The sequence below is a fragment of the Macrobrachium rosenbergii genome, chromosome 7, assembly GCF_040412425.1.
Source record: "Macrobrachium rosenbergii isolate ZJJX-2024 chromosome 7, ASM4041242v1, whole genome shotgun sequence".
NCBI lineage: Eukaryota > Metazoa > Arthropoda > Malacostraca > Decapoda > Palaemonidae > Macrobrachium > Macrobrachium rosenbergii.
In genome coordinates, this window is record NC_089747.1 from 3,997,230 (window position 1) to 4,013,921 (window position 16,692).

Consider the following 16,692-nt stretch of genomic DNA (forward strand, 5'->3'; position numbering starts at 1 on the left):
CTGTCATGATTCTACTTTTTTCCTTATTCCGTGATGACAGCGGACACGTCCAATATATCACGGTGTTCCAGGGCACTCCAAACCATGCTTCAGTTCAACTACTAGTTGCTGGGAGCACTTTTCCATAGTGCCGTGGTCGTTAATAGCCCGCTTGCATGGCCCGGGGGGCGAGAGGAATTAGGCATTTCTTTTTTTTTTTTCTGGCTGTTGACAGAATCAATACTGCCTGTTCTCGTGCTGTTCAGTGGCAAATAAATTTCGTACTCTGTAATGCAAGAGCTCTTTGCTTTGTGATAAAAAATGAAGGAAGGTGTTCATTAATCCGCTTTGTAATTCAGCCACTATTTTTCTGTTCAGATTTGTAATGGTGATATTCATATCTATCTATCTATCTATCTATCTTTCTATCTATCTATATATATATATATATATATATATATATATATATATATATATATATACATATACAGTATATATACATATATATATATATATATATATATATATATATATATATATGCATATGTGTGTGTATATAGATAGATAGATAGACAGATAGATAAATATATAGATAGATACGAAAATTCACCATTGCAAAACTGAACAAGAAAATAGTGGGTGAATTTCATATGGAAATAATAGACACCTCTTTTTTTTCTATCACGAAGTAGAGAGTTCTTTCATTACAGAGTACGAGGTTTATTTGCCACTGAACAGCACGAGAACAGTATTTCCACAATATAAGATAAGATTTTTATTTAATACTTTATAGAATAAGAGAGTGATATGAAATAAAGCTACTTTATAGTAAGTTGCTAATAAATTATTTTTATTATAAGGTATTGTTAAATCTGTGGACATTTATAAGTCTAGGGAATATGACATAGTAATCAGCCTTCAATTTAATCTCTCTCTCTCTCTCTCTCTCTCTCTCTCTCTCTCTCTCTCTCTCTCTCTCTCTCTCTCTCGGCAGAAGCAACAAAGGCTGTTCCCTATTAATTCCCGCCACGTCGAAGCTACCTTGTGAATTCTAGGTGCTCGTCCGGTGACCATTGACGCCTAGCTTCGTCATCTTTTATTTGAATTCCCGAGCCTTTATTTCGTAATACTTTCATCCTAGATGACAATAAACAACATATTTTCCACCGATGGCGACGTCAGCAGCATTACAAACATTTAGCTTACGAAATCCAACAGACTGGTAGCTACATGGAAACAGAAAACGAACCGTTGACTCTCCACTGAAAATGTCCCACTTCCACACAGTCCCATTGTCAAGTGATGTGGTTTTGTGGTATTAGTCTCAGGCGGGCGCCTTTTAGACTCGCATTACTCTGCTGGTTCTATAAGAATTTCATGACTTCTAAGTTGCAACACTTACTGGAAGGACGCGGATTCTCTAATCGTCGTATCTCGCTGCAGTTAAGTAACTTATTTCTATAGCTAAGACAGATGTCATCTGTTTGATCAAGGGTACTGTATATCCTAGACCTAGACTGTTCTATAGAGCTCTTGCTTCTAGTGATTGTTCTTCTTCTCTTATTATCGAGCAGTGATAATGCAAGTCAGCCAACGTAATGAGAGAATTAGTTTAGAAAGGGAGAGGGCAGGGAGGTCCATAATTCTATAGGAAAGAAAAAACACATCAGATTATATGACTGACGCTTAAAATAGCAGCCTTGTTACCTGGCTGAAGTGAACTCATGTTAGAAGAAAGACCGGGGTGACAGGGTATTCTGTTTTATGCAATTCTTTCAAAAACAAAAGGAGATCACTCCTTTTTGTTTCCTGATGGCAGCGCTAGTGATGTATGTCCTGTGACTCTTGAAGACAAGTAGGCCTAATGGTCCTGAAGCCAAACCACTGATGACTGTAAAGGAATGAATTTCCAGATAGTGTAACGTTAAAGATAAAACGTAATAGAAAGGAACTTTGCAAGTGCAAGATACTTTTCACGTCAACGTGAAATATTCCTCACATCGAAAATACTCGGAGTACGTCTAGGAGGGAAGCTGAGAAAGAAAGAAAACCATTGCTGAAAATGAGGAATAGAAAGGGGAAATAAGAAAACAGGGCAACGCTGATGAAGATAACAACGAAGAATGAGACAGTCAACACTGACAAGAATGCTCCAGCCAAAAGTGAAACGAGAATGAAGGATTAAGGTCACAGAAGGGGATTTGACTAATTGAGCTTTGAAACGATCTACAGTAACTACGTAGGCCTATGGAAAGTTACTGAAATGATAAATCTGCTTAAGTAAACAGAGTAAGATTAAGTAGGTTTGTTTAAATCCTCTTGATTTCCAAGAAATCGGGTTCCAAACGACTGAGATTAGCAAATAACAAAAAATAGAAGGAAATGAAAAACTCGAGGTTATTTTAATGTCATTGAAATATACTTTCCTGAATTCGTCTATTGTTTATATATATATATATATATATATATATATATATATATATATATATATATGTATGTATATGCATGTTTATGTTTATATATATATTTGTTAATATATATATGTTATATATATATATATATATATATATATATATATATATATATATATATATATATATATATATATGTGTGTGTGTGTGTGTGTGTATATATATATAAATAATTATATATATACATAAATTTATATATACATATATATACTATACATATACATGTGTATATATATATATAACCTACATTATCACTTTCTTTTCAGTTGGCTATTATTCCTCAAGGGACGCGACACTTCTCTGTATATGAACAGTCACTCATTTTTCCTCACGAATTTGACACCTTTCTCCTCCCTGCGGTAATAACCCACAAACACAATGACTCAGGTATCTGGTTCGGTAGCAAGCCGAGGAATTAATTAGAAGTTACCTGCCTTTAGCGTGCCTCGCGTGGAGAACTGTAGGCAATACTAAGGCTCGTCCTACCTAACTGTCCAACTCCCATAAGATTCTCTTGATCCATTTTTCCTCACTCTTTTTAAAGGGAGTGTCCTCTAATCCATTGGCCAGACTGACTGGTCTGGCTATAGTGCTATAGAATACAGCCAGGACCATTGGTCAGGTTACACTGCTTTACATACATCCAAACTCACTGGCTTGGTTACATAATTCAAAACCAAGCCTGGATCACTGGTCTGGTTAAAATGCTCTAGAACAAAGCCAAACTCACTGATCTAGTTACACTGCTTTAGAAAACAGCTTGACTCACTGGCCTGGTTACACTACTCTAGACTATAGCCAACCACTGGTCCGGTTAAGAACAAAGTAGTGCACCCAGACCAATTGGTCTGGCCTTTATTCTAAAGCAGTGTAACCAGACCAGTGAGTCTGGATCTATACCAAAACACCGTAACAAAATCAGTGACAGGCTTAACCAAACCAGTAAGTCTGGCTATAGTCTAGAGTAATGTAACCAGGCCAGTGAGTTTAGCATAAAGATAGTATTTTATGCAAAATTTATCATATTATCTCATCTGGTTACAAGAATAAATGGGCCAGGTTAAGATCCTCGCGTTGCATTAAAAATATTCCCAGAAATACAGCACTCACAGGAAATTGTCGAGCATGAGGCATTCGGCCTATATTTCTTGTTACTGCGCATGCTCCAAGAATCCCACAGAACCACGAGGGCAATTGTGGAATCACGTTAAATGCCATAATATATATATATATATATATATATATATATATATATATATATATATATATATATATATATATATATATATATATATACTGTTCTCATTTTGTCCTGTGGAAATTCAACGCCTTCCTCAGTCTGTGCTGGGGAATATTTTAGTCCCAAGCTTCGTTCAATGGAACGTGTATTGTCGCCTTTTGGTAAAAATTACTTGGTAACACATAATTCAGAGCAAGAAGAAAGAAGAATGTTTGTGTTGACGAATGAGGAATTTGTGAAATGAGAAGGAATTTAATTCTTTAAAAGGCAGAATTTGTTTATTTCAAAACAGATAGAGTTACTACCTTGACCACCTTCTTAAGTTGAAAGAAATGGCTGGCCAAAATAATCTCAAGATTTTTCTTTTTTTGCGAGATAGAGACATAAATTGAGATTAGAAAAAAAAAAAAAAAAAAAATATATATATATATATATATATATATATATATTTATATATATATATATATATATATATATATATATATATATATATATATGTGTGTGTGTGTGTGTGTGTGTGTGTGTGTGTGTGTGTGTGTTTATCATGAGTAACTGAATTTCACAGAATCTCTCTCACTCTCTCTCTCTCTCTCTCTCTCTCTCTCTCTCTCTCTCTCTCTCTCTCTCTCTCTCTCTATAATATATATATATATATATATATATATACAGGTACATGTATGTACAAATATATGTGTGTGTGTATATATATAATAATATTTCCTCTCTTCTTTTGCAGTTATGGGCAAGCTATCTGAATTTCCCTTCATAAGAGGGATGAGACAAAATTGGCAATCCATTTTGTTGATCCTAACACCTTTGATTCTTCTACCTGTGATTATCATAGGACGAACGGCCGTAAGTACTGCTGCTTAGTCGTCTTTTTTCCATAATTTCATGGATATTTCTGTCATGTATCGTTGAAAGTCATCTTTATTTAATTCTTAATGAGCTTGTTGCAGATATTTCTTGTTTTAAATTAGCTTTTTTTATCATAATTTAACGTGAATGATCATCTTTATTCTGGAGGTCCACTTTCTGTCAAGACTCCAGTTTCTGTATGTCATCAAGAGTCATTCTTTTCAGTTAGTAATGTTCTGTGCACTTGAACAATTGTCGAATGTTAACTGTCTTCACATTGCAGACTGCTCAAGGAGCAAGAGCCAGTGCTGGCATAAGGCCAGCTTAGTCTGCAACAACAGGCGCTTTCAGTTTTCTGACCCTTTCGCAGGAACTTCCAGTTTTCTGACTTTTGCAGGAACTTTCATTCTTCTGACCCTTCACAGTACCCTTTTGCAATTTCCAATTTTCTGACACTTTCGCAGGGACTTCCAGTTTTCTGACCCCCTCATAAAAATTTCCAGCTTTCTTACCAATTTGCAGGAACTTCCAGTCTTCTGACCTCTTCGCCCTTTATAAGAGCTTCCAGTTTTCTGACCCTTTTCCAGGAACTTCCAGTTTTCTGACCCTTTAACAAGAACTTCCAGTTTTCTGACCCTTTTGCAGGAACTTCTAGTTTTCTGACCCTTTAACAAGAACTTCCAGTTTTCTGACCCTTTCACGGACCCTTTGCAGGAACTTCCAGTTTCTTGACCCTTTTGTGGGAGCTTCCAGTTTTCTGACCCTTTCTCACTAACTTCCAGTTTTCTGACCCCTTTTTCAAGAACTCCCAGCTCTCTGACCCTTTCCCAAGAACTTCCCGGTTTTTTTTTTTACCTTTTGCCAAATCCTCCAGTTTTCTTACCCTTTTGCAAGAACCTGAACTAGTTTCCTTCCTCTTTTGCAAGATCTTCCAATTTTCTGACCCCTTCCGCAGGAATTCCGATGTGCGTACGTGATCCTCATCATGGCGACCTACTGGATCTCCGAAGTCTTGCCCTTGTCAGTGACCGCTTTGATCCCTGTCGTCGCCTTCCCTACCCTGGGGGTCCTTGGAACGAAGACTGTGTGCATCGTGTACATGAAAGAGACCACCGTCCTGTTCCTTGGGGGACTCATGATGGCTGTGGCCGTCGAGCACTGTAATCTACACAAGAGGATTGCGCTCTTCGTTCTGCTGCGAGTGGGTGAGTGGATGTAGCCTCATTCAAAAGCTTTTTGTTTCAGTGGGTCTGTTGATGTGGGTTTAGTCTCGTTAGAAAGCTTTTTGTTTCAGTGGTTGTAGGAGGAATTAGTCTCGTTAAGAAACTCTTTGTTTCAATGGTCTTGGAAAGTGGATATAGCCTTGTTAAAAACCTCTTTGTTTAGGTAGCGTTAGAAAGTGGAATTATTCTTATTGAAAAGCTCTTTGTTTCAGTGGTTCTGTTGCCCGCGGATTTAGTCTCTTTAAAACGCTCTTTGTCTCAGTGGTTTTTGGGAAGTGGCTCTAGCCTCACAACAAGCTCTCTGCTCGGTCCAGTGGGTGAGTGAGTTTATCCCCTAAAAAAACTTTCTGTCTGAGTGGGATTTGATCCCAAGCGAAGATTGCTGCTTCAGTGGTGTGGGTAAGTAGTTATAATCTCATAAGAGGCTCTTTGTGCCTCTGTGCATGCAGGTAAATGGATTTAATCGCGTGTTTGGGCTCTTTGCTTTAGTGGATTTGGGTCGATGCGCGCGCACGGGAAAGACGAATAGTAAATACAACAAAAGAAGTAAACGACTGGATAATGAAATCAGCGGCTTAGTAAAGAATTAAAGAAAAATTTCTTTAGTACAGCCGTAGGACAAAGGGCAAGATCGTGTACTCTAACAAGGATGAATTAGGTAATCAAGAAGTAGAATAAAATTGTAAATAAAAGTGGGAGTAGGAAGAGTTCATCGTGATTTGGGTTTAATTGGAAGCAAATGCATAAAGGAGAGAAAGATAGTGCACTAGAGGTAAGTAAGTTCAGTGACAAATCCATGGACGTATCAGCAAAAATATACTGTATTACGGAACAATTTTAAATCCATGTTTTGTGTCAATTATTTTTGAAAGCTTTTACTCGCGTCTCATAGGCATGAAATTTAGATTATATTATCATAATTTATTGAATGTTATGTCATTTTAAGCTTTACGTGGGCATGCCCGTGCCTTAGAAAAGAGTCTACAAGTAGAATTTGCAGGTATGCCCGCTCAATACGTCATTATTATCCTTAATTTTAATCAAACCGTGGGCGATGCCATTTACTTGATCGCGTGTAAAGCAAATGTTTTAGCTAAAGTTCTTTTTCCTTAATTTTTTTCTCACTATTTTCTCGTAGAAATTATCTGATTTAACGAGAAGATTTGTACAATAAAAACTAGTGCATTTTATTCATATTAATACAAAGATATCTTGTTTTTTGTGGGGCGGAGAAATAATTTGGCTACTTAACAGTTTTCGAAAGAATCCCTTGAATGAACCAAACAAAAACTTGAAAAAGGGTCACAGTTAGGACCTGAAAGTACTCGAGATTCAAATAATATGTAAATATTTACAAGTAAACAAGTTATACACAGGAATCTTGTGGATTTCTCTTTCAATCCCTTGAATATAAGTAAGTCGAATTTTCCCCTTTTTTTTTACACACTCATGTTGATTCAATTCATTATCCTTTCCTGTAAGAAAGCTACTGATCAGAATTTCCACTAGGAAAATAATGTTTACTATACGAACGGTAATTTGAATCAGCTGACTGCATTAACATACGACAGTTCTGGCTCGATTCTACCCCACATTTAAAATTTTTTTTAATTTTAAAAATTACTCTTTTTTTTCTTCTTCTTCTTCGTCCAGGCCAAAGTCCCAAGCGTCTTCTGGCCGGCCTCATGCTCATCACCACCTTCCTCTCCATGTGGATATCCAACACAGCCACAGCAGCTATGATGGTGCCAATCGTGGAGGCTGTTGTCGAGAAAATTGAAGAGGTCAGTCGTTTGCCACCCCTTTATTTTCATCCTTTTCTAAATGGAGAAAAGCATAGGCCTATAGGAGCGTCCCTGTTTGCAGCGTCCTTTCGGCACCCAGCTTGCACCCACTTTTTACCCTTTTACTTTACCTTCGTTCCCGTTTCCTTTCTACCAGCTTGCTAGTCAACAACTCCAATTCCCTCAGTGCCATCATAAACTTGGGATTTGACCCTGAACTTGAGAAATGATGTAGGGGAAGACTGAAATCAGCTCTGACCACGAAGCCAAGTAACGATGGTAAATAAATCAAGTGTATGACCTCGAAATCAAAGCAATTCTTTGTCTTCCTTAGGGTTACTGCACTAGCTTTAAAAGGACTAATTTTTTCCTCTCTGAGTTAGTAACGAATAAAGATACAGCATTTGTATAAAGTAGAAACCCTGAACATCAACAGCACCAGAAGTCAGCATTTTTGCGCAGCCTGAAACACCTTTAAAGACCTTCTGGGCCTTGCAAGGCTCATCGGGCCGGCGCTGAACTCCGGTTTCTTAGGCCGACAGCCAGTGGGGGAGAAGTCCCATTACCTAAGACATGTGGCCAGTGTGTCGCTATGCCCACTGTTTAACACCCCAGCCCAAGGGCTGGTACCTATTTTCTTACTAAGCCTCTCGAATTTTCAGACCACTAGGTTGGGAGGCCACCAGGTTTATGCAATGGCACCATCCCCAAGCCGCCATTGAGCGGCGGGATTTGAACCCCGGTCATCTCGACTGGTAGGCAAGAACCTTACCACTGCCGTTGTTTGTTAGTTGTCCATTTTGGGAAAGGAGATTAACGAAACTGCGGGAAAAACTTCATTTTTCACTTAAACATCAATAGCAGCTGTATCCTTTATCCACACAGCATGGAAAATGACAGTTAGAAAGTATAAGTTAAATCTTATTAAACTTTAATCCGTGTCATTGCATTTGAGAAAGCTAACATAAGTCTTCCACAATGAATGAAAGCAGATTTGCTTACCTCTGTCTAGTCTGTGAGACAGAACTTACATATTTTTCGAGATCTTAATTGCAAATATTTGATTCATACAACCTCTCTTTTGTCTAACACACGCTGCTCTTCTCCTACAAATCCTTCTTTTGTTTATTTACCCCACCACATCAACATTAAAGCCCCTGTCCTGTCCTTCGGCCAAATTGATAAGAACATTATTTTTCTAATTTTTTTGCATCCCTTTCAGACAAAAGTGGCACAAACAAGTCGCAAGGAAGCCCTGGAACCTGGAGACGAAGAACCGCATGAAGAAACTCGGTTCATGGAACCAGAAAAGAGCCAGAATAGATTGTTGGAACAGGAGGAAGGATCCCTAAAATACGAAGAACCTGCTGAGTAAGGCGTTTTATCCTGACCGAGGCTCATATACAATGCATTACTACCCTAGTACAATTCAGTTTTTTTTATCTTAATACTTTTTACTTACATTTTTATTCATTGATCAGTTTGTAGGTTTATCCGTTTTTTCTAAGAACTGTTTTCCTCTTTCTGTATTTCCTATTACCTTCTGTTACTTTCTAATGAACACTGCTTTCTTTGGAAGCTTGAATTTCAAGTCAATGGCCCCTGTGGGATCGTTCCATATGAATATGGTTCATCTTCTGAATAATAATGATAATAATGATATCATTATTATTATTACGTCAATCCATATTTAGATTCTATTTCTGTAGAAAAAAAAGTGAACGCTGAAAATAAGATTTAATTTATCCACACAAAAAAAAACAGAAAATTTATTGCTGTTTCAAGCAAAATGCCAACACTGGTCAATTTTGAGGACTTATGCATTGGGGTCCCTAGTGAACAATACTGAACTTACGAGATCAGAAATCAACTTATGAAGTTTAGCAGTATAAAAAAAAACGCTGTGTTCCTAATTTCCTCTCATTTTCCATTTTCCAGCTGTCACGTAGCATCAAGGCGATTAAGTTACTCACACAAGACTCGGCCTAGGTCTAGAGAATCTCGTCACGCCATAAAGAAGATGTTTTTCCTGGGAGTGGCTTTTGCAGCTAACATAGGAGGAACTGGGTCCCCTCTAGGCTGTGGCCCCAGCATAGTGGTGTTTAGTATACTTCAGAAGTACGTCATTCATTTGTAATATGATTATATATATATATATATATATATATATATATATATATATATATATATATATATATATATATATATATATATATATATATATATATATATTATACAGGCGAAGAACAGGAAGATTTTTTCAACATGTTAAAAGGAATGGGTGCAGGAAAACAAGCAAGGTGAGAGCTGATTCCCATATTGGAATAAGTCGTCGTACTGGCTGCAGACTATCCAGGCCGGAATTGTCCAACATCAGAAACCATGCTAACAACTGTAAAACACTTATTAAGTGTGATTATTTCAAAATTATAGGCCAAGCAAAAGAAACATCAGAAGTGCTTATACTAGAGAGCCTCAATATCAAATTGAAAGTTCCTTCTCTTAATCACCAAACTACGGCTGTTCCACTGTTTGTTGCCTAATTTGGTTGTTTATATTTTCGGTTCTCTGGTCTGTACGTTTATATGAATTTTAGTGTGCTTTTTACTTTTGCTTTGAAAGGTTGGTGTTTTTCCCGCAAGTGTGTCTGTGATTTTACTTATTGGTTTTGTTTATCCCTTTTTTATTGTGCAATTTTAAATTCTCTTCTTTTATGTTTAATGTATGTGTAATTTATTGCATAGTTTTTAGTGTGTCTGTGATTTTACTTAGTGCCTAATTCATTTTTATATCATTTTAATTTCGTGGTTTTTTTATATATAATTTTTAAGTGTATTTCAGTGCATATATTTTCATGTATTTGCTTAATGTTTTGAAAGCACTCTAATGTCTGATATTTCATTTATAGATGTCCCTGATGATGTGACATAAGGTCACAGAAACGTAGGATTAAATTACTGCACATGGAATCTATATACATATATATATATATATATATATATATATATATATATATATATATATATATATATATATATGTGTGTGTGTGTGTGTGTGTGTGTGTATATAATATAATATTTATCTATATATATATATATAATTATATACACCAGTTCACCCCACATCTGCTGGGGTCAAGAGAAAAGGGTATTTGGCCATTAACCTCACCCCTAAAGATGTGATGAGAAAAGGAGTATGTTGAAAGAATTATATATATGACATACATACGCTCATATATATATGCATATATCTTTGTGTGTGTGTCAGTTTCACAACAACCACAAACTGTATTCCACAGCACTTTTGGAGAGGGGACTGGACTCAACTTCGCGTCGTGGATGATGTTCAATATTCCAGGAATGCTCGTGTGCACGGCACTGGGATGGTTTTGGCTTCAGATTTTCTGCAGAACGTCTGGGTAAGTCTGTAAAAAACTCTGATTTTAGACTCAGGCGTTGTTATACCCATATTGAGTTTAACGGCAGAAATAAAATAAAATAAGAATAACAGACGTTCTCGGGTATATTGAACGAGGAGCAATGCTACTAGCTGAAAATAGCCTATGGTACTCTCAACTAGTAACGCTACTCTACCAGGTTAGCCTAGGCAAACTTGGTAGATGTAATTCAGCTCTGGGATGTCTAAACGCGCTGAAATATGGTTTCCTGATGAATTTTCATGTACTCTGAAAGATCTCAATATTGAACCATCCCCCAATAAGAGTTACTTTAAATTTTCATCTAAATTTTATCGAAAATCCTTCAAAATATATGAAAATACACAAAATAAAACACAATTCAGCCATGTTTTCCTTGCCTAGCCAACTTTCTGTGACCTGTTATAACCAAAGCAACCAAGGAACATTTCTTACCAACCTGGGTTCGCTCTGGGTCCCACAATCTTAATTTTAATTTGCGGAAGATGCGGGAAGTATTTCGTATGAATCATGACAAAAATATATGATAGCAAGTAAAAAAAATATTAGTTGTGTGACATACCCTGACTTGATATAACCCAAAGGCACTTCTTAAAGCTGGGTATATATTCTGACCTAACCTTCCTTTATCTAACCTAACAAACGATTCTGCATCCTACCTGGCTAAGCGCATATCTCGTCTGTAGGCAACTAACCCAGCCTAGTGGACAAAAAGGCAACATTTAACTAACTGAATACCCAAAACGTTTGAGACTGTAGGCATTACTGAAGGTTTTTTGCGGCATCCCTTCAGCCCAAGCTGCAACCCCTGCATTCCTTTTACTATACCTCCGTTCCTATTCTCTTTCTTCCGTCTTCCTTTCCACCCGTCTCCTGACATCATTGCAACATTATTTTCAGCGCTGAATGACCTCATAGGTGCCAGCGCTTGGCCATATGCCTAAGTTTTATATTCCAATTCCATAACGTTTGAGAAGCATTCGTCGTTGGTTTATGGTAAATGTCAAAATTACGGAACAGGTAGATAGATGGCAGCAATTTAGACTAATAGAACCTAAAAATACTGTTATAAATCTGGTAACACATGTCAAAGGAGAAAAGTTGATACTCGACATTTGCACGTTTGAGAGGAAGGAAAAATAATAATGATGATATGTTGTCTGAGCGTGTGTGATGACTATTAAATTGGTCTTATACTGGTACCTAAAAAAAAAAAAAGAAAAGCTAGCTTACATTAGCTTAATACATATGGCTGACTGATACCTGTGCCATCTCTGTAATACCAACACCCAAGTCTAAAACTCAAATTTTATTGCATAATACATCATTTTCAACTGATACCAAAGTGAATAAGTCCTTTGAATCCAGTTAAGTTTAAGGAAATTAACGTAAACCTGTGCATTCATTCGTAAGCCTGCAATTGTCTCGTCAATCCCGGGTTAACATAAAATCTGATGAAAGCTCCCGAATTTGTCAACAGTACTCAGAATTTCATAAATGAAAAACAAAATGTTGTAGGTTTTATCGAATTTCATTCACAGATATTTTTAGATGATTTGAAGACAAATGGACAAACAAATAAATCTCGGATTATTTTTCATCGCTTTGTTTATTATTACCGTCACTGATGCGTATTTGGGAAAGATAGTATCTTTCTGCTGACACAGAAAAAGAAAACATAGGCTATTGGTCTACCTATGATTATCAAAAGCTTGTATTCGTCTGTGCTAATCGCGTCTTTCTATACGTGAAAAAACATATATGACTCAGAGTATTGAAGTAACTACGTTAATCGTATTGGCGGAGGTTTGCAATCCCTAGGTGCCCTCTCTTGTTCCTTTCATGAAGTGCTTTTGGTGGACAGTATATGTCCTTAACAGTGGGTTCTTGTTACACGGAGAAAAAGGAAGAACTTTGGGTAGAATTATAAAGTTAATGCACCCCTGTTGAAAGTTTTCATTATTTCATCTGTTCCATAGGCCTATCTGTTTTTTAGTCAATCTGTCTTTTTTTAATAAACCTATCTGTTTTTAGTAAACCTATCTGTTTAAGTAAACCTGTGTGTTTTTAATAAACCTTTTTGCTTTTAGCAAACCTATCTGTTTATAGTAAACCATCTGTTTTTATAAACCTATCTTTTTTGTAAACCTATCTGTTTTTGTAAACCTATCTGTTTTTAATAAATCTATTTGCTTTTAGCAAACTTATCTGTTTATAGTAAACCTATCTGTTTTAGTAAACCTATCTGTTTTAGCAAACCTATCTTTTTCAATAAACCTTTCTGTTTTAATAAACCTACCTGTTTACTTGTTTTTAGTAAACCTATCTGTTTTAATAAACCTATCAGTTTTATTAAACCTATCTGTTTTTAGTAAACCTATCCGTTTTTAGTAAACGTATCTGTTTTAGTAAACCTATCTGCTCTTAGTAAACGTTTTAATAAACCTGTCTGTTTTTAGTAAGCCTATCTGTTTCTAATAAAACTATCCGTTTTAGTAAACCTATCTGCTTTTAGTAAACATGTTTTAATAAACCTATCTGTTTTAGTAAACCTATCTGTTTTTAGTAAACCTATGTGCTTTTAACAAAGCTATCTGTTTTAATAAACCTATCTGTTTCTGATAAACCTATCTGTTTCTAATAAACCTATCTGTTTCTGATAAACCTATCTGTTTTTAATGAACGTATCCGTTAACAGTAACTATATACTGAGCGTACTGACATTTCCTATATGCGACATCGGAAATGCCTCAGATGGGTGTCAGACGAGAAAATTGATTTATTTCGCTCCCCTCCCTCTGTGCTCAACTTTAAGGCCATCTTTAACGGATGCTTCCCTCTCTCTCTCTCTCTCTCTCTCTCTCTCTCTCTCTCTCTCTCTCTCTCTCTCTCTCTCTCTCTCTCTCTCCCCGTTCGCCTAAAGTCAGTTGTATCAGAATGCGATATAGTAGTAGCTGTTGTTGTATTAGTTGGGATTTGCCTTTGAAACGGCTCTTTTGCCAGATAGCACCAACGGCATTCCTCTTCTTCCAAGTCTTGAAGTCAGCTGTATCAGAATGCGATGTAGTAGTAGTAATAGTAGCAGTAGTAGTTGTAGTAGTCGAGATTTGCCTTTGTAACGGTTCCTTCACCAGAGAGCACCAACGGCATTCCTCTTCTTCCAAGTTTTTGCAAAAAGAAGAAGCGTGAGGATGATGCTGACGAGCTCGACGAAAACCAACAACAGTCGATCAGAGAATTCCTCCTGAGTCAGTATCGAGCCCTTGGGCCCATTACCCAGCACGAGGCGATAGTCTCCACTTTCTTCGTCGTCCTGGTGTTCCTGTGGGTGTTCCGAAGTCCCGGATTCATCAACGGCTGGGCTCATCTCTTCGGCAAGAGCCGTGAAAATAAGCTGTGAGTTCTTTCATATATTCTGATACAATCTAGTCAGATAGTGATCCCCACGGGTTTTAACCCGGTATGCATCCACCTTTGCGACGTGTTTAGCACAAGCCCGTTAGGGATTACCGTAAAAACAAACAATCTTAAAGATAATTACCCCCAAAAAACACAATAGATAGTCCTGGAGTACTAGACCGTGGTCCTAGATAACGACCCCAGAAAACTCTAGGGGGTCACTATCTAGGAAAGATCCCAGTTTTTACTTCCATTGACTGTATAGATTATAGATCATATTTTTACAAGATATCTTATTATTGATCAGTCTTTGAGTGGGAAAGAAACTTTTTGAAATATGCGACTTTCCTTAGACCGGTCAGGACACTTGAAGTGATGTTTCACAAGTAAAATAGATGAATAGCCTACACCATTAAAGAGCATTTATCATTTAAAAAAATTAAAGGAAATTCCATTCCTTATAATTTTGAAAGACAGGACGTTCATCATGTATCACAAATAACGATTGGTAAGCTCGAAATTTCAAATCAGTGTCTTGCACAACAAAAACTAGTCCTAACTGACGCTGATACCGGCCGAATAAACCAAAGAAAATGTGTGAATGACTTTTAAAATATCATGAATCGTTTCATCAGAAAGCATTTTACAAACTTTATATCCTTTTAGAAATAACAGAGTGCAATAGGCAAATCAGTTGTCTATTAAAGGTATAGACAAAAAAGGCTTCAAAGTGGATATGACTAGTTGATTCAGATTCGATTTAATTTGCCTCTAAAGGTCGCGAGTTTTAAACTCTACGGTAATTGCACTCCATTTGTTGAAATTTTATAAGCCTGGCTGGAAATTAAGACCTTCTTCATTTACATTCTTGGCGAGTCCTAGAAAAAAATTGTCGTATTTTGATTTATCTATTTGAATGTTGTTTTCCCAGTGAGGCTCAGATTTGTTTGTATGTTTTTAGGCTTGAATGTTGCCATAACGACCTATTGTGCCTCCTTTTATCATTACCTCAAATTTTACAAATGTTTATTCATTGCAGATACATTCACAATGCCAGCCCAGCAGTATTAATGGTGTTCTTACTCTTCTGCATCCCGAAATCTTTCAAGAAAGGTCAGAGAAATTTTAACTCTTGCAAAAACCATGATATTTTAATCTCCCATAACGGTAATCCTGCCACATGAATATACTAATTGAAGAGATCATTACCATATTTCGCTAACGATGTGCTCTATACATTAATCAAGATCATTTATCTCTTGAAAAACAAAAATCAGCTCTGGAAACTGACGAAGACCCGTCACAACAGAAGCCGCTCGAGACCTGCCTCTCTTGGGAAGTGGTTAATAAGCAAATCCCCTGGGGCATCGTTCTCCTCCTGGGCGGGGGTTTGGCCGTGGCGGAGGGCGCCAAAGTTTCGGGCTTATCCAGATGGATGGGGAATGGGCTTCAGTATTTGGAATTCATGCCCAAAGGAGCTATAGCCTTTCTCTTGTGTTTGTTCATGGCAATGATGACGGAGGTGGCTTCCAACACGGCCACGGCGTCGTTGTTTCTTCCTGTCATAAAAGATTTGGTTGGTAATCACTATTTTTTTTAAGTGTAGGAAAACGTCCCGGTTGATTTTCTACTAAGTTGTCGACTTTGATAAATTGAGACTCTTGACTATCAGTAGGCCTATTAGAAGCATGATTTTTCTGTTAATTTGCCGATTTTGATAAACTGACGTCAATAGTATTAGGCCCAAAACATTTATAAGACTTGAAAATCAGTAGGCCTATTAAGAGCAAGATTTTTTCTGTTAATTTTTATATTTTGATAACCTGATATAAACAGTATTATGGCCACAGTTGAATATGTAAACGCTTATAAGACTCCTGAATAACATTAGACCTATTGAGAGCACGATTTTCTTTTAATACGTCAATTTTAATAAAATGACGTAAGTAGTACTATGGCCACAGTGGTTTATTTAAACGCCTATTATCATTAGTCTAATCTTCGACAATGCGACGTCACTAACTTCCCTATTTCCTCTCGCATCGTTTCCAGGCGCTGGCCATTGGCGTTAACCCAATATACTTGATGCTTCCAGCGGCTGTCTGCTGCGCTTACGCCTTCATGTTACCCGTGGCCACTCCAGGAAATGCCATCATTCTGAAGAGAGCGGGACTCGAGACGCGGGAGATGGTGAGTGTCGGTTTGCCCGTGGCTTCAGTGACCTCGACCTTTGTAGTTGTGACGCCAAATGATTGAAACTTATTCAGTCATTAGGAATAGTGTTTATAGTTTATTGAGTATA

General features: G+C 37.1%; 1 protein-coding gene across 4 annotated transcripts in view; it reads left to right on the forward strand.

Annotated features, from left to right (window-relative positions):
* The window catches only part of LOC136840036 (Na(+)/citrate cotransporter-like), a 73,351-nt gene that overhangs the window by 55,792 nt on the left and 867 nt on the right, over positions 1-16,692 (forward strand). For 3 of the 4 annotated variants that reach the window (XM_067106343.1, XM_067106340.1, XM_067106344.1), the window contains 10 exons: positions 4,427-4,545; positions 5,504-5,753; positions 7,425-7,555; positions 8,778-8,926; positions 9,494-9,673; positions 10,854-10,973; positions 14,157-14,387; positions 15,430-15,503; positions 15,668-15,966; positions 16,443-16,580. In XM_067106343.1, coding sequence (XP_066962444.1) covers positions 4,429-4,545; positions 5,504-5,753; positions 7,425-7,555; positions 8,778-8,926; positions 9,494-9,673; positions 10,854-10,973; positions 14,157-14,387; positions 15,430-15,503; positions 15,668-15,966; positions 16,443-16,580 — 1,689 coding nt within the window. In that variant the 5' untranslated portion in view covers positions 4,427-4,428. Of the gene's footprint in view, positions 1-1,305; positions 1,422-4,426; positions 4,546-5,503; positions 5,754-7,424; positions 7,556-8,777; positions 8,927-9,493; positions 9,674-10,853; positions 10,974-14,156; positions 14,388-15,429; positions 15,504-15,667; positions 15,967-16,442; positions 16,581-16,692 lie in introns of those variants that run through there. The other variant, XM_067106341.1, reaches the window with a different exon arrangement.